The following is an 18936-nucleotide window of genomic DNA, read 5'->3' on the forward strand; positions in this document are numbered from 1 at the left end:
ATTTCGAAAAGTAAATGACACCTTTTACATAGATATTGTATGGACTCCATGATTCCGAAAGACCAGAAAATATAACAACACTGATTTCAAGTACAGAAAACTTTACCCAACACTAAGTCTTAAAAACTGCTGTTATGATAATTAATAAAATCTATAAGAAACCTGATTATTCGTTTCTATGGTGGAAATTGAAATTCGACATTTTTTTTTAGAAGTTTTTATTAAGGTAATTGTGCAACTGATCATGTGCAAACATTAACTAATATATTACAAATGAGGAAAATTAAGAAAAAGAGCATGCATACCGCATTTATTTATATTGGGAAAGTGTGCATTCTATCCCAAGGTCTATGATATGGTTAAAGATAGATTAATCTGATCTACAAGCAAAACCTCAGGGCAAATCCTTTTTCTTGCTGTCAACTCATATTTTAAAGACGTACAGCTTTGTATAAGACTAAATGGCTTTAAATCTTCTTGGTCTTCTGTAAATTGTTGTCGTAAACAAGGCTGCCCTTTGTTGCATATCCTTTTTAATTTATCTATCCATGACTTATTAATTACTATTCCAGAATTAGGTATTAGCATAAACATCAATGACGATATTATTAATATTCTACGGTGTTACGTTTGGACAATCATGACTTTTTATTTAATACTAAACCTCGGTGAAATGTCGATATAGTATCGCGTTTTCATCATCGTACCATCGCGTTTTCACCATCGTACCATTGCGTTTTCATCATCGTATCATCGTGCCATCGCGTTTTCACCATCGTACCATCGCGTTTTCATCATCGTACCATCGCGTTTTCATCATCGTATCATCGTACCATCGCGTTTTCACCATCGTACCATCGCGTTTTCATCATCGTATCATCGTGCCATCGCGTTTTCACCATCGTACTATCGCGTTTTCACCATCGTACCATCGCGTTATCACCATCGTACCATCGCGTTTTCACTATCGTATCATCGCGTTTTCACCATCGTACCATCGCGTTTGCACCATTGTACCATCGCCTTCCGGTTAGAAATGCGCATTTCCTTGCACTTGTATTTTTATCAACAATAAATGAATGTATCTCAATGTATTTTATGAGAAGAAATTTATCATTTAGATTCTGCTGTTTTGCAAAATGTTTTACAAAATGTTCAGTGCTCAGTTCATTAAAACTGTGTAAAATCTTCAAGGGCCACATCCTTTGTATTTTATGTATGCATGAAAGTAAATAAAAAGCTGGGTGTAATAGCCACATGATATTATTCAAACTCAGCTTATTCTTGTTAGGATGTAGAAGGTACATAGTGCAATGTGAAAATGAGATTGTATCAAGCCTGTATTTTACTGAAACATATACTGTACCACTGCGCATGACCACCGGAAGGCGATGGTACGATGGTGATAACGCAATGGTATGATGGTGAACGCGATGACACGATGGTGAAAACGCGATGGTACGATGGTGATAATGCGATGGTACGATGATGAAAACGTGATGTCACGATGGTGAAAACGCGATGGTACGATGATGATAACGCGATGGTACCATGATACGATGGTGAAAACGCGATAGTACGATGATGAAAACGCGATATTAAATCGACATTTCACCATTGTACCATCGCATCATCGCGATTTCATCATCGTGCCATCGCGTTTTCACCATCGTACCATCGTTGTTTCATCATTGTGCCATCGCACCATCGCGTTTTCGTCATTGTACCATCGTACATCGCAGTTTAGGATTCAATAAAATGTCACGATTGTCCAAACGGAACACCGTAGTATTCTGCTGTATACAGGTGATGTTGATCTCATATAGAATCTACATTCGATCTATCGCCGTCAATACCAATTTTATTTTCAATAAGAGTGTTACGAATATCAAGCAGAATTTGTAAATCACTTGCAGTTTCAGTTTGTGTTCGGTTTAACGTCGCGCTAAGAGAAATTAGGTCATATGGCGACTTTCTATTTTTGATGGTGGAGGAAGACCCCAGTTGTCTCTCCTTGAATAATTTTATCACGGGCGGGCACTGACATTCCGGCTGGATGGCTTCCTGTCATGAAGAATTCAACGCCCGAGTGAGGCTCGAACCCACATCGGTGAGGGGCAAGTGATTCGAAGTCATAGATTCAACATTAGTATCAGCGGTACATATATATAGATAGATAGACACTTTGGTGTCATGTTAAATGTTGTTGTATTTGCTGAAATGGCTAAGACAGTAACATTGTCTGCGGGAAGAGCAGCGGGCTTGCCGCTTCTAACTGTAAAACCTTTGGTGGCTTCCAGTCTTCAGCCTTTCAAAATTCTTTTGTCTGGCTATGCAGTACATAAATGGAGGAAAAGTCAAGTTCTTAAATTTATGGCAATGCGGTACTTTAGGGGTTGGAAAATACATGTCAAATTCAGCTGTTATTTGTGAGATGGGCTGGAAGCAAATAATTGTTCGATAATGATGTACTGTTATAATACATTTCTGTAGATTTTCGAATGCAAAGAACCTGAATAAAGAGGTGTTTAACTAGTCTAAATCAGCATCAGGCAGTAAATGTAGGAACAGTGTTTTACCGTATTTCGAAAATGTTTAATAGTGTTGATTCCAAGGATCACGATAACTTTCATGGAATTCGGGTGGGTACCAAAGCAGTTGTTGTAAATGTGGAAAAAATATTTGACGTAGAAATCGACAAATGTGTAACGTTTTAGTGCCACGTACTGGCAACCATACACAAATCCCGTCGGTGAAAAGCTAGCTCATCACCAAAGGTGATTTTATGCGCATATATACTGTCATCTTACTCCAATGACAATTGACAGGTTTACAAATTTGCATATTAATGGACTTACTTCCCTTTATGCATTCAGTAATCGTTACAAATGGAAACAATCATCAGAAAGGGCAGAAAGGATAGAAATAAGTCAAGAACTTAAAGAATACTTAAGTCCATCTTCGAGACTGAAAATAATGTAAAACAACGTTTACCATTCATTATTGCAGAGCTCTGGCTTTATTTAGATGTGACGTTGCCCCAATAAGACTGAGAACTTGGAGGTATGAAAACTTTCTTGTACAAGAAAAAAAAATGTTTTAACTTTATAAATTTTGTTGAAAACGAAAAACATTCTTCTATGGAGGATGTAGTGCATATCGGAAATACGTGCTTCTCGAAAATATTTGTCAACATAGCGACATACACCAAACAAATGTATAGGTATTAAATATGTAAAATCCCAAGTATCTGTTTCAGCTACTGAGACTGAAAATATTTATGACGTCATAAATAAAGGCAATATCTTTGCAATGGATGATAATTGCTGCAAAAATTATATAATGCTTTGTGACATTTAACTTTTAATTACAATCTGAGTTAGGCTTTCTTTGAAATATAAAATGAGTTTTGCTTAGTTATGCTTCCTTTCAGCCATCAAGCTGCTGATATATAATGCTACGTGCTTCATTATTTTTATTGAGTTATATCTTTTTTATCTACTTGAAGCTTTGTGTGGATCATTGAACATAATTATATTATTACATGACTGTATTCTATTGTTTCTCTGATTGGCTGAAAACGGTTTGAAAAGTAATGAGTACATATCATATCAACTTCTCTTGGGTTATAAATAGTACGATATTAAAAATAGATCGAAGTAGGTGCTTGGAAAACCAATATCAACCTGATTTGGTCTAAAAATAAATGTAATAAAACAATTATCGACTTTTTCATAGGTTGATATCGGGATTTATCAACCCTCAAAAAGTTATATTCACTTCGCCTTCGGCTCGGTGAATATAACTTTTTTTCGGGTTGATAACTCCTGATATCAACTTATGAAAAAGTCGATAATTGTATAATGTCTACTTGTTGTTGGTCGATTGATCGGGGGTTTTTTTTTTTTTTTTTTGGTTCTTGATAAAATTTGTAAGAATATCGTTTGAAAGCATAAAAGGCAACCAGACAAAATGATAGCGGACTTGTCAATTTCTTTTTGCTGCCTTAGTGTTCTGCGTACTCTATATTCCAACCTCGCTGTATGTGTAATAAATTCATTGCAGTTCACTGAAAAAGGAACTATTTTTGAATATAAGTAACACATTTATTACGATTGAGCAACAGAACCACATAACCTGCCCCTATAATCGCCACGAAACAAAAAACCAGCTAACACTCACGCAGCAGCAGTCAGCACCAAGCAAGCTTCCACTTCAGCGCAACACCACAACAAATCCATCAGCAGCTCTCTCCTAAATAAACATCACAGCTTTCCTGCAAACACACTAAACGATCTAAGGCATTCCTCACAAACGAGCCAACTTGACGTTACGACCCCACGCCCTGGTTAAATCAAACCATAGTCATCCAAACCATGAACAGCTCCGACCACCGCCACTCCTGACGTCTTCAGCAAGCTCGCCATCCAAACTACAGCCTAATCACGCCAACCCCTCCGCCAATCCAACCAAACATCTGTCTTACAACAGCCTCTTACTGGGACCAGTACCCTCATCAACAGGCCACTCAGTCAAGCCCCAAACTAGCCCACTCCAGCCAATATTTTCTTTTAGCCAAATGAAATGAACTTTAAACCAGGCTCGTTCGCTGTGCTTAATATGTTACGTGGATAATTGCTATTAAAATGTCGTTCTATTTCCATGCTTTGGGCTGTTAGAATACATTCTGTCACACGATCTGTATATACTCAGCAAATCGGTGGGAATGCAGTTGTAGAAAGATTGTCTGATGCACTAGATTCTAGAGTGCAGAGTCATCAATACATGGATATTAAGAAGACTATGGAAACGCTGACAAAAAAAAAACATTAAATAGTGCACAACTGCAAAATCAGCTAAAAATGAGATCCCGAATTGTAGTGGTGGTGTATGATCTAAGTGTGCATGACATATTCTGTCATGTTATTATTTCATTATAAAATGCTACCTAAATGTCAAGCATAGATCTCTCATGTAATTTTAACAAATAATTGCAAAGAAAATAAGGAAAATAGCCCTACAGAGCAAAAAAAAACTCAGCACTATTTGAATCCGCCATTTTGCATTTTTCTTTTTAGTGTCTGCCTAAATAACTGCATCGTGTATGTAGAATTATTATAGAAGGGTGTTAATTAAATTTCCTTCAACATCATTCAATAATTATGTAAAACGTATTGAATACAAAGAATGTTTTGCTTGTCTTTATCTTATTCACTTTATAATACGTTTCTTTTATACTTTAAAATGTTCTTTCCTCCTTTGTGCCATCGTTTAGTTCCCTTGTGGACGTTTTTAAGAAAATATAAAACAGCAGGCAAATTCTGTCTCAACGTTTATTGATAAAAAATCTTGCATAGTAATATAAACACACAAAAAATAAAATAAAGCGGCAAAAAATGTTTGTACAATAAGATAAAATACTGATGAACGTGTATGTAGTACAAGGACTACATTATTATACACATATCTTGTAGAATTGTGTAATTACAGTCATTCTTCTCATATAATAAATATCGTGTTATTATTCTTTTAAAGAGATTTATTGCACAAAATAGATAAATAAAATATCAACAGTGTAATTTGAAATACAGGGTAAAAATGATATACTGTTCAGCACTGACTGGAAGTAGAAATGAATGCTCGGTCAATTCTGTGTATATTTCCGACTATGATTTCAACCTTTATATAGTTCGTTTGAGATAAAGAAATAAAATATTATGACAAATAGATACGTTTATCTGAATTGTAGGAATGTAAAAATATTAGAATAAGGATTTCAAAGTTTGTTCTCGTTGTTTCTTTACAAAATAGTCTGTATCCTGGCCACAGTAAAATGAAATAGACAACCTTATTGATATATGTACATGTAAAACATTTAAAACGACAGCATCAGTAAATGAGTATTGCACTATTGTACGAAAAGATGACAATAATATATTAAAGAAAATAACGGCCAATTCCATTGATTGGCAATATGTCATCGATTCAAAATTGCAACTGACATGTATTGAGACAAAAATGTTACAAAAACATCACACACAGTAGTAAAAAGAAATAAAAATACAATTTACTCGCAAATTTACACATTTTATAGACTACGTAGTGTATATACTACTAAAATGTAAATATTTATTACACTCGTTTTGTTCGATACAGGAAAGTTTTAGAACACATTCGTTTCAAAAGAAAATGTCTCGTTCATCTTATGGGCATACTGGATTATTGATGCCGGGGTCACAGCCTTCCTTACAGTACCAGGCTTCAGTCTCCTTGTACAGGTACACAGTACCATCAGCGGTCTTGCAGTAGTGGTCTAGATAGCAGTAATATGAGCATAAGTATGACTTCGGGTAACATTCGTACTTAAAACCGATGTGATAACACGTTTCACGTTTTACAATGCCTCCCTCGTCTTCAACTTCTGAAAAACAGCATTGCACTTTAATATATCTATCAGAATAGTAAACAATCTTGAATAAACTAGCTTAAAAGAGAATGGAGCTAAAAGGAGTTACAATATAAAATTGGTTTACTGATTCAAAGCTTTAGAAAATAAGAATTAAAAAAGTATAAAAAATCTTTTAGAAGAAAAATAATAAAAAATGTATGTACTATTTTGTAAATAAGTTTAACTAAATATAGGAAATAGAAAAAAAACTGATTAAGCTCGGTCAGTGCTGTATCCTAATAATTGATACAAACAAATTTCGATAGAAAGAAGTTGATTTTGACATAACAATTAACTTGAGTCAAACATTACGAATTAAAAGGTAATAATATCTATGGAACGTATTTATGACTTTCAAGTAATGTTCCATACTTATAAAAGTATGGAGACTTGTGATTCCATATGTAACTTAGCCATGGTCAGAACCTCAAGTCCATGAGGATTGGAACTGAACAAAGTACGAGTTTTTGAGATACATACTTTCCATCCAGAAGATGTCTGTATCTCTGCACATTTCTGCTACATTCTCCGAAACCACGTGTTTTGACACCTGTCTTGTTGTAGCTTTCCATTTCTGAGACGATTGTTCCTCTTGTGTCTTTTTATGTAACGCCAACTTGAACATAAATCAAGTATAGAGGTTAGGCAATTCAATTCTCGATTGCCCTTATATCAAATTTTGATTACTGCAAACCGATCATGGATACAGGTAACGAAGAAAATTATGAAGGGGCATAATTAGTAATCATTCTAGATTTTACAATTCTACGTATTTTATTTTCCGTTTAATTTCCTTTTCAATTGGTTTATTCAAACTTCAAGGCAGATCACATAATCATGAGCAAGATATAGTACGATATTTCAGTTAGGAGTAGTAACGTTGTTATGCAATTAGGCATATATCTAGCCTAAATGTAATAAATACTTTTATAGTGAGGCCTGTGTTGTAGAAATTACACAAAAACAATTACTATGATATGCAATTTGGTAATTATTCCAACAGGACTATATATAAAATGAGCATCTATCTTTCCGACGGCCATTAATATTCTTACCTCTTCGTCCTCGTATCTCTTTGCATCTTTGGTAGGGGCTGTCGTCATATTTAAGTATCGTGCATAGCAAGCACTTTTTTCTTTCGTTTCCGTGTTGACAAATCGCTCTACTACTAATCCCTGTTAAGATATAGTAGTACATTAGATATAAGATATTAAAAATAAGTAGTTAAAGTCGATTTTAGAATGTTTTCTTCTTTTGCCCACCGATATTTTGTTGTTGTTGTTGTTGTTGTTGTTTGCCATATCAAAATGTTTTTCTCAATGGCATCAAAAATAGCCACAGTAAAGAAATGTTTATTTTTTCTGTGACAAACTACCTTAATAAAATTGCCATAAACTTCAATCTGTTTCTAAGTAATGTAATGACGGTGGCACGGATACGGACGGGAATATTGTAAAGAAACGAAAGATACACGTATATAATCCATAGAAGTTTATAACAGTTCATGCGTTTTTTCTTGTCTTACAATAAATACCATAATGCTACTATATTTATGGAAAATATGGAAATACGGATATAAAAGCATGATTACCGCATAAAGTAGAAAGTACAAAAGTTGAATTAATCACTTACATTTTTATAGTCATAAACCGACTCTACTACATTTGGCACTTTGATAGTGACCTCTGTTTCCGTTACCTTGGAAACCTCCTCTACAACTTTGCCGTCATCTGTGTGGTAAAACTGTCTGGCTTCCTTTAAGAAATAGCATAGTGAAATGTTACAAAGGAGGCCTTAATGAGGAAGTTTTAGAAAGACAATACAATGTAGTAATATATTTTAAATAAGGAATCGGTATTGAAAACACATTAAAATATAAGGAGCAACATTTAATTCACAAGTTACTTATGTAATTATTCTTTACAAAAGTTCTGAAAGACTGACGGTTTAACAAAAAAAAACTGACCTGAAAGTTGTCACGTGTCAGCTTTGCGCCAAAATACATGGACAAGCCAACAACAGTTGCTATGATAACAAGAGCAACAACGCCTACTGCCACTCCAGCAATCAAGCGGTTTCTTCTAGGTTTCTCTGGCTGCTCCACCATCCCCTGAAACACGTCATTTGACTATATAAACCTTATATTGATTTATTGAGTTCTATAACACTGACATCTTTCGTTATATTTCGTTTAATCTTTCTTTTCATAGAAATCAAACATTTAATATGGCGTTTTATGAGTATTTCTACAAATAATAACCTACGATAAAGTGTATCTTTTATCTATGAAAGCAATTGGTCTCGCATATAATTTTGGTTTTGTTAGGATGCATTGCAATATACAATCGATCCTTATATATGGAAAATTTACATTTTGAATAAGTAGATATACCAGCTATTCTTTTTATATGTAACACATATTGACAGTTTGTTGAATCTCAAACATATAAAAGTTGTATTAGCAAATACTTGTTATTGACAAAAACGTGTGGTATTGTAAGACTTAAAATTGCAGGAGACCCAATTCTGTCTTTTTAATGTATTTTGGATTATGTTAAATAATAAAGGGGAAAAATATATAAAAAATATCATCATTTTATGACTGCAAAGCGGGTACTCAAATTGCACGCTAATGCGTAGGCAAAGTTCTTGAAATTCGGTCATGAGCTAATAGAATACTTATGTAACCAAATAAACTAACAGATAAATAGTACTGTGAAAATATTTCATGAAATTAAAAAAAGTAAATGCCCGATATGATCGCACTAATTCCCGACGTGAAATTTTAAAACAGAATAAAACAGGGATGCGGGGCAAGAGAAACAAAACGTTCTTTTTTCGCAAATTTTTACATTCACTTGAATGTTTTCACAAAGTGGCAGAACGTTTTTAATAGTGCAACTAAAACATTTTATGACAATGGTAAAGGTAGGATATGTACACCTGAAGAACTGAAGAAAGGTTCGAATATGGTTATGGAACGAACTGGGTCGCTTGCGCAAACTTCGACGCTTGTTAACAATGCTAAAAGATACATGATTAAAAGATAAATCATACAACAATACAAACTTCGACGCTTGTTAAATATAATTAGAAATGTATTTTCAGAACAATTTCATTCAGATTTCTATATATTAAGCTAAGATAAGATAACTTACTTGAAATGAAACTGCAACTGGTTTTCCTTCTTCCATTCCTAAAGTTGGCTTCATCTAAATGTCTAACTTTTTCGTGATATTTATTGCTTGCTTGACAAAGCTTTGAACAACAACACTCTCGTCCCTACTTATATAGGCAGTCAAACCAGTCCCGCAAGACCGAACGTAAACATGTCAACAATATTTTCGTAGAAAAGGGTGGGCGCTTTAAAATGATATTGACAACTGGATATTATAAAAAAAGAACATTTTAGGTAAAATACCCTAACTATTTATTTATGCAGTATCCTATTACACACACGCCAATATACCCTGATGAGCGATCGTGCGTGATGTTGGATATCATACCGTAAACATGTAAGGGTTAGCACAAATTACGATTTAATTCTTCTATTATATCTAAATATATATGAACCGTGCCGTGGGAAAACCAACATAGTGGGTGTGCGACCAGCATGGATCCAGACCAGCCTGCGCATCCGCGCAGTCTGGTCAGGATCCATCCTGTTCGCTAACAGTTTCTCCAATTCCAATAGGCTTTAAAAGCGAACAGCATGGAGCCTGACCAGACTGCGCGGATGCGCAGGCTGGTCTGGATCCATGCTGGTCGCAAACCCACTATGTTGGTTTTCTCATGGCATGGCTCATATATATTTAATCGTCTACTCTAAAATAAAGAATAATTAACATAAGGAGACTGCCTAATCGTATATTTATTTTTCTATCTTTCAATATGTTCAGGTTTATTAAAAATATAAAGGTAAAATGAAAGGTTAAATTATCGACAGTATAGATAAGGTTACTACGCTTTAATTATAATTTCATACGTAGACCCATTTTGGGGACGAATATATTTGGAAAAATGGATGGACTACGTGACCGGTAACGCTATCATTTTGTCTTAAAGTCTATTTCAAAAGCAAGGGAACTAGTGAATGAGAAAATATTTTGTTGTTGTTGACTAAATTTAATTTGAACATATTTTGTTGTTGTTGACTACATTTAATTTTCTTAAAGTACATGCATTTTTATTGGACCGATATAACCGAATTTTACGACCAATCAATACGAACTCATTCACCGTCACAAAGTTAGAGAGATTATATTATTTATGCATCCTGATTGAAAACCAGAAATACGTGTCGTTTAGAATGTTCAGTTGCATTTCATTTTTAATAAATGAGCCACGCCATGAGAAAACCAACATAGTGGGTTTGCGACCAGCATGGATCCAGACCAGCCTCCGCATCCGCGCAGTCTGGTCAGGATCCATGATGTTCGCTTTCAAAGCCTATTGCAATTATAGAAACTGTTAGCGAACAGCATGGATCCTGACCAAACTGCGCGGATGTTGGTTTCCTCATGGCACGGCTCAAATAATTATTCCGTCCCCTCTTTTCATCAAATCGTTTAAACCTTTAAGCCAATGAATACAATATAAAACTGTTTTACAATCAAGAAGGTTATTGCAAAAAATGCACTATTTTGTGGATATGATTTAAAATAAATATCTTACTTTTTATCATTTTCATTTCTGCAAATTAAAGCGTGCGTACAACTTGCCCCCAATATTGGATAAACGGTCAACATTATGTTAATTAAAAATTACGGACCATAACTGACAAAAAATATACATGCCCAATACTAACTTTATATATGCAATGAGCTTTTTATTCTATAAAAGGTGCAGTTTATATGTGCACTGACGTAAACCTTATAAACAATTCATAACTTTATTGTAAGTACTGCCCACATCAGACCCATATTGAACCAATATACAATGTCGATAACATACACCAATGTATTTATTTTGAAACCCATGTGGGACCCATGCCAAACCCGTTTGCAAATCCCATGTGACCCCCATATAGAAAACAATAAGGGGCCCTTATGGGTCACATATATATTATATTGTTAGGTGGAAAGCATATCGAGGGGTGAATGCAAAAGAAGTCTAAGTGTTTCTTTATTTATATGCACTTTGGCCTCTTTCGTATTCATCCCCCGATATGAAAGTACATTAAGCAAAATATGCAGTGTTATAAACATTAACTTGTTTTAGGGGTTACTAATGTGGTGTAACAGGGTCTAAAGTTCACTATTCTAACTACAACAACAACAACTCTGTTCTCTATGATAACTACTGTTTAATATAGTACTATGTTCTGAGTTAATACAACAATGTCTTCCTTCACAATTTCCTAACATAATCTCTATTATTTCATTAATGTCTAACTCTAACAATAATAATTCATTGCTAATTGCCCCGGCTCTAAACTATCTTAAATCGTATGGAGTATCGGCATACGTTACTAACATTAGCACGGGCGGATTGATACTGAAGTTCTATCTAGAATTTAGCGGTATTTAAGGAAAACTTCGTAGGGATGACTAAATTGTTTTTCTCCAAAAGGGCACGCATTTTGACCATAATAATAAAAACATGTCATTATTTCATTTAGTCATCTGTCATTACAATTAGTTAGAAACAAAACAACAATCATGACGCAGCGAATAACGTGGCCAGAGGGTAATTAACCTGGACGAGATATCTTAACCTGTCATTTTCCAGATGTAAACAAACGCTGAAGTTATTTAAAGTAGCATTCCGAAATTCTTTGTGTATGACTTTTTACTGACCGATGACATTTTGCTGACCGAAAAACAAGATGATAAAATGTGCTTATCTAAATAAGTATAATGAATTCATAAAGTCATTATACGACACTAAAATATATTTCCAACCCTTCATTTTGTAATTCTTCTCTTAGTTAATGTAGATAAAAGTGACATGCCACTTTGTACATGGCACTATACAGGGAAAGGTGCTTCAGTAAATCTTATATTCTAGTTTATATAAAAGACATTTCGGAACTCTGTAACACTTAACTGGTACAGTCTGAAACAAATATTGGGCAAAACACTTTTTTTTCCGAAATCAAATGAGACAGATGAAGTGTCTGCTATATGTTTTTGTTACATATAATTGTAGAATTATTGTCAGAGTACTTGGTCTTTTGCCGCAGATTCCAATGTAAACCTAGAAGGTAGAAAATACAGTCTAAAAGAATGTCATTCGGAATACGCAGATAGTAGGCGATCGGGCTATTATTTTTGAATCTGACTACTGAATAGTGTAGAAATGTTAGTTTTCCGGGACAATGGCATAAATACTGATATTTAACTAAATCCTATTCTATTATTAGATATAATTGCTTTTGACACAGAAAATTTACGGTTTCATTTCCATCACATTCATCTGAACATTACACTCAGTTAGAACTGTTTGCACAAAGTCATTTTTTGTCAAATTGCTATGTAATTATTCTGTTGAAAGCTTGGCTTATTGTTTACAATTTAACCAAAATTGAAACTAACGTTAACCCTCATCAATTCTGTTCCTACACTTGGGGCCTCCGTGGCCGAGTGGTTAAGGTCGCTGACTTCAAATCACTTGCCCCTCATCGATTTGGGTTCGAGCCTCACTCGAGGCGTTGAATTCTTCATGTGAGGAAGCCATCCAGCTGGCTTACAGAAGGTCGGTGGTTCTACCCAGGTGCCCGCCCGTGATGAAATAATGCACGAAGGGGCACCTGGGGTCTTCCTCCACCATTAAAAGCTCGAAAGTCGCCATATGACATACCATGTGTCGATGCGACGTTAAATCCAAAATAAAAATGTCCCTATACTTGAAAGTGGCGTTGAATGATTTAATTTTATCGTCGTACTGTAAGGCTATACTTTAGTCAGTTTTTAAATTCATCAGAGAACAAACAAACAGATGCTGGCGTTTTGAGACTGGTCTTCAAAGTTAGCTTTATAACGAATGGCAAATTAAAATCAACGTAATTATAGCATAGTTACCAGACAAACTGTTCATTCCCCTACTTCTTTTAGGCCATGCTGCGTCTTAACTTAGTGTTGCGTCTACAATATTCATGTCTTGAAAATGTGACTGATTTTTTAATTCAGACTGGAATGGAGTTGCTTCTGGTATATCTGAAAATGGTTAAAATAATTTTATTAAATCTGTTGTCCGCAAAGTCTTAAAACTACCAATTAATTTGATGTTACACTTCAATAATCTACACAGGTCGCTCAACACGGCAGAAATGAAAATGTTGCAGGCTCGACACCAAAAGCTATAAAAGCGGAAGTACAGTACAGTACAGTACAGTACAATGAAAATGCAGTACAATATAATAGGGTAAAAATACGAATTTTATTTACTGTCGGTATGGCATATAACAAATCCATAATATTTAATTTAGCTATGAATAGCTATTTACCGACTCCAGCCAAAATGTTCAAGCTGAAAAACTAAGCAGTTACTATACAAATTACCAATTACACAAAAGATCGAAATAAACAACTCTGATTAAAACACACAATATAAGTATTTATTCTGTTTACCTTTTGCACAAAGTAAGAAAGGTGAGTCACCTTCATCGCATTTGGTACAAGAGTTTATTGTACAAATGTTACCTTCTTTCTTGCAAGTACCTTTATCCGAATCGTTTTGTCCTGTTGAGAAAAAAGTCGCAAATAATAATTTGAACTAGACATATTTTTTAAAGTCTGTTGTTTACAAATGTACATTACGCTGACGCCTGACATTTATTGTTCAATGTTATAGTAAGCGTGAACTGAAACTGAAAGGAACACCGCACATCTTTAATGTTCAATAAAATAAACGAACCATTACTAGCACAGGCAAACGTACACATATAAACTACTACTAACTGCCATCCGGATCGTTTAACTATGGTAGCCCTGGAGGGACAATTGATTTCCGTACTTCCCACTTCTGACTTCTAACTTTGGCACTTCTCACTTCCAACTTCTTGACTTCCTACTTCCTACTTCTAACTTCTGCACTTCTGACTTCTAACTTCCACACTTCTGGCTTCCAACTTCCTGACTTTTGACTTCCGATTTCCAACTTCCACACTTCTTACTTCCGACTTCTGGACTTCTTACTTCCTTCTTCTAACTTCTGTACTTCTGACTTCTAACTTCCGCACTTCTTACTTCCGACTTCCAACTTCCACTCTTCTTACTTCCGACTTCCAAAGAGGGAAAGTTGGAAGTCAGAAGTGCGGAAGTTGGAAGTTGGAAGTCAGGAAGTTAGAAGTCAAAAGTGTGGAAGTTAGAAGTCAGAAGTGCGGAAGTTAGGAGAGGGAAGTAAGAAGTTAAGAAATTGGAAGTAATTTTAAAGAAAAATCTGACATTTAACGCCTGTGGAAAAGTATTCCTGTAAGGCATTGTCGACACGACTACCCTTGCACGAATCTTCTGTATTATAACCTCGTGTGATTTCACTGTAGTCACGAAATTCTTCTTCACAGTCACGTGATTTTCCGTGATTCATTTCTCGCGTATCTCCGCGAACACTGCCGTACTCATCTGCTACTTCATCGGCTTCTACTCAATAATTTTGAAATAACAATAATTAAAACATACCACTGTAAATTCTGTTACAAAATTCGGCCTGTGTTTCACAACTAAATATGAACAAGTAGAAAAAATATCCGTATCGCATCTTTTGTATTGTATGTTGCCGGACTATTTTCAACTGATATGCATGACCTGACACAGTTTGCATATAAAAGTTTTATTCAGTTCTTTTTCAAGATCGATTGACGTTGAACATGACAGAAGATTTCGTTTAATAACAAAACAACAAACAAAAAGGTAGCTATATAATACAAGGCTCATCATAACAGTAGCTAGATATTCGGCTCTCGTCGATTTTGTAAGGCCGGATCACACTCGGCGCGCAATCCACTCGAGCCGTTTACAGCATCCCAGATCGAGCTGCTGCTATAATAATCATGTTATAATTTACGCGCACTGAACACTAAATTTGTAACACCTGGTACAGACATAGTAAACCTCTTATATTGTTTCGATTCCCTACACGATCATCTTTTTTTCTTGGTTTGGCATTTTTAAAATAATTTGAAGCAAAAACTCGTATTCTAATGTTCATAATATGACCAAGCTTCAATTTTAAAGAAAAATATGACATTTACCGCCTGTGGAAAAGTCTTCCTGTAAGACATTGTCGACACTACTACACTTGCACGAATCTGCTGTATTATAACCTCGTGTGATTTCACTGTAGTCACGAAATTCTTCTTCACAGTCACGTGATTCTCCGTGATTCATTTCTCGCGTATCTCCGCGAACACTGCCGTACTCATCTGCTACTTCATCGGCTTCTGCTCAATAATTTTGAAATAACAATAATTAATATATACCACTGTAAATTCTGTTACAAATTTCGGCCTGTATTTCACAATTAAATATGAACAGGTAGAAAAAATATCCGTACCGTACCTTTTGTATTGTATGTTGCCGGACTATTTTCATTTGATATGCATGACCTGCCACAGTTCGCATATAAAAGCCACTCAGTTCCATTTCAACAGTGATTAACATGTACATGACAGAAGATTTCGTTCAATAACAAAACAAAAAAAGGTAGTGATATATAATAAAAGGGTCATTATAACAGTAGCTAGATCTTAGATTTTGTATTCGGGTCGAGTGGATTTTGCCAGAAGGGATCTCTTGAGGCGCGTAGATCGATCTTCTATTATAATAATAACCCTATTATATGTTATTGATAACATAGGTTGATTGATGAAATATAAAGTATTCATCGCCACTTTAGAGTTCAGCAATTATTGAAAATCTATATTCGCACTCTAGTTCAAGTAATGGAACTGGAATGATTGAATAAAAGGTAGGAAAGTGAAATTACTTTTGAGATGCATCTAACATCTAAGTACATATGAGCCGCGCCATGAGAAAACCAACATATTGGCTTTGCGACCAGCATGGATCCAGACCAGCCTGCGCATCCGCGCAGTCTGGTCAGGATTCATGCTGTTTGCTAACAGTTTCTCCAATTCCAATAGGCTTTAAAAGCGAACAGCATGGAGCCTGACCAGACTGTGCGGATGCGCAGGCTGGTCTGGATCCATGCTGGTCGCAAACCCACTATGTTGGTTTTATCATGGCACGGCTCAATTATTAATTATGTGCCATTGTACTGTCTTTTACTCTAAAAATTACCTTCTTTGCTTTCTAGAAATTCCAGGGCTTGATCGAATGTCATCTGTTCATTTTCAAAATGGCTCTCTGTATGTACATGATTTTCTAACCTTTCATTTAAATTTTGGGAATTCATAATACTTCTTCTCTCTTCTTCACTGGCTACACGGCACGATAACTTAGCAGCTTCCATTTCCGTTCCAACATCACGTTCTCGTTTCTTCAATGTTCTATAATGAACTGGCGGTATTCCCAGTGTAGTGAATATCGCGTTCATGTGAGTTTCGCCTACACCACCGTGGATCATAGCTTTATGAAAATAAAAAAAAGACTAAGTCGGAATATTGATAAACTAGGAATATCTAAACAAATAGCTACTTAATGCGTACGGAAGCCATACAGGGACATAAGCCGTTATGTTTACTTTTACTCTTCCAGGACTTTGGATAAATCATCAACGATTTTCCTGCTTTATAATAATTCTTCAAGTGATTTGTTTGAAACTTGCAAATAACTGTCTGGAATGAAATACTGAACCTACCTAATGCTGCTTTCACATTAACAGAGTACGGTTTTCTCTGATTTTTGTATTCAGTTCCTGGAATTCTTTGCATATCCGATGTACAAAGTTTCGATATTTCTCCATAGTTTGAACATTTGAAATGGAATACACTGGCATAGCCGAAAACGGTCTCCTTAATAATGTTACACCATTTGAATGTCTCACTACAAGATACACATCCAGAATCATATTTTTTTTCCGAAATAATTCAAATCTATTATCCTCCTTCCTTCGAGATAGGAATGCTTCTCTTTATTTATATTTTTCAAGTTTAAAAATCTATTTTTTGTATCGTTAGATTTTCTAAACCTCCCATTTACACTCCTACTCCTCCTTGTCGCAGCCATTTTGAACGGTTGCACTGTTTGTTCCGTAATGACGTCATGCTTTAACGTTCTTCAGCTATTACAATTTTCAAACAATTTCCTTTTCGTAAAATAAAATGAAGAAATTGATGTATTTTTAAATGATCTTCATTTTTACGTGACAGCAAATTTAACCAGATTAAACTAGGTCTGAAAACAGACTTGCTATAAAATTGATTCATGAAATATTTGAATTATAAAACAAGTAAAGACTGTACGCGCATTTTAAATACATAAAATATTCTTACGAATCCACGCGTTTTTTCTTGAAAACGCACACTTTGACGTCACATTTTGATCGTCGGATAGGGTACGAAAATCAATGATTTAAAAGAATACAGGATGGTAAAAGTTCCCAATATTTTGATAATTTATTAAAGATATTTACATCTTGTATATTAAAATTTTTGGCAAAAACATTTCGAGCCGTTTTTCGAATGCGTGTTTTTTTTTAAAAAAAAATGAAAATTTGAAAATGTTTTTCTTCATTTTTTCCATCTTTTTTAAATTAAAAGACTGTGATGAAAACTGTCTAGCATTGTAGACCTTTACAAACCACACATGAATATTTTTGCATATAAGTTTTCCACTCGTCATGTTTTAGCAATGTATTGTATAGAGCAGGTAGTACACCTTAAAGTCTCGCTACATTGCACAAATATCTGGGTAAAGTACGTGCAGCCTGTCTGGAAAATAGAGCATATATTATAAAAATGTTTACACTTTATCGGGTAAAATCCCCGATGTCAAATTGCATAGCTATTTAGCCGAGCATCCGTGTGTGAATAACGATGTAAGTACCCGCGAAGTATGAAATGCAGTTACACGTAACACCTTTAAACAAGTGAACGTATCACGATTAATAAATATATATATAATGAGTATAATATTTATTCAGAATTAAATATTTCTGAAGCAAAATAGATTATAATAAAGTTTGGCAGACTTAGGAATGGAATATATGAAACAAGTAACAGATTTTCCCCATTTTTATGCCAGCTCGCGTATTAATATATGAAACAAGTAACAGATCTTTCCCCATTTTGATGCCAGCTCGCGTATTAATATATGCAACAAGTAACAGACCTTTCCCCATTTTGATGCCAGCTCGCGTATTAATATATGAAACAAGTAACAGACCTTTCCCCATTTTGATATACAGCGAATATATGTCCTCAAAATTGTAAACATCATTTGTTCCTCACCCTGGCAATTATTCTTCTAAGACAGACGATTTCATTAACGGGTCCGTTACCTATCAGTTAATAATTGCTATGCTTAAAACTCAATACGTTTTAATATCGGTGACAACAGAACAGAAAGGGAAAGGAAATAAGATGT

General features: G+C 34.9%; 1 protein-coding gene across 6 annotated transcripts; it reads right to left on the reverse strand.

The window, feature by feature from the left end:
• Nucleotides 1-5319: 5319 nt before the first annotated feature.
• On the reverse strand, nucleotides 5320-18239 carry LOC123535432 (uncharacterized). Of its 6 annotated transcripts, none has more exons than XR_008366390.1 (8): nucleotides 18152-18239; nucleotides 17210-17656; nucleotides 16690-16977; nucleotides 15642-15830; nucleotides 14020-15030; nucleotides 13471-13605; nucleotides 9607-12646; nucleotides 8414-8558 (listed from the first exon to the last, which is right to left on the reverse strand). XR_008366390.1 is itself a non-coding variant. In XM_045318090.2 (6 exons), exons 1-6 carry the CDS (start codon nucleotides 9658-9660, stop codon nucleotides 6204-6206), a joined length of 795 nt encoding a protein of 264 aa, XP_045174025.2. In that variant the 5' UTR covers nucleotides 9661-9765; the 3' UTR covers nucleotides 5320-6203. The 6 variants fall into 6 exon arrangements, 1 of the variants encoding a protein (XP_045174025.2); XR_008366392.1 differs by having other exon boundaries at nucleotides 17210-17632; nucleotides 18152-18211; XR_008366391.1 differs by lacking the exon at nucleotides 18152-18239 and adding an exon at nucleotides 17844-18109 and having other exon boundaries at nucleotides 17210-17632.
• Nucleotides 18240-18936: the final 697 nt, after the last annotated feature.

The sequence above is a fragment of the Mercenaria mercenaria genome, chromosome 12 (genome assembly GCF_021730395.1).
Source record: "Mercenaria mercenaria strain notata chromosome 12, MADL_Memer_1, whole genome shotgun sequence".
NCBI classification, from domain to species: domain Eukaryota; kingdom Metazoa; phylum Mollusca; class Bivalvia; order Venerida; family Veneridae; genus Mercenaria; species Mercenaria mercenaria.

What these genes read in the sequence shown, in the direction of transcription:
- LOC123535432 (XM_045318090.2), bottom strand. Translation starts at nt 9,660, where the DNA reads ATGAAGCCAACTTTAGGAATGGAAGAAGGAAAACCAGTTGCAGTTTCA. An exon ending in CAGTTGCAGTTTCATTTCAA is followed by an intron (nt 8,559 to 9,606) that starts GTAAGTTATCTT and finishes GACGTGTTTCAG; the next exon opens with GGGATGGTGGAGCAGCCAGA. An exon ending in AGACATCTTCTGGATGGAAA is followed by an intron (nt 6,422 to 6,928) that starts GTATGTATCTCA and finishes GCTGTTTTTCAG; the next exon opens with AAGTTGAAGACGAGGGAGGC.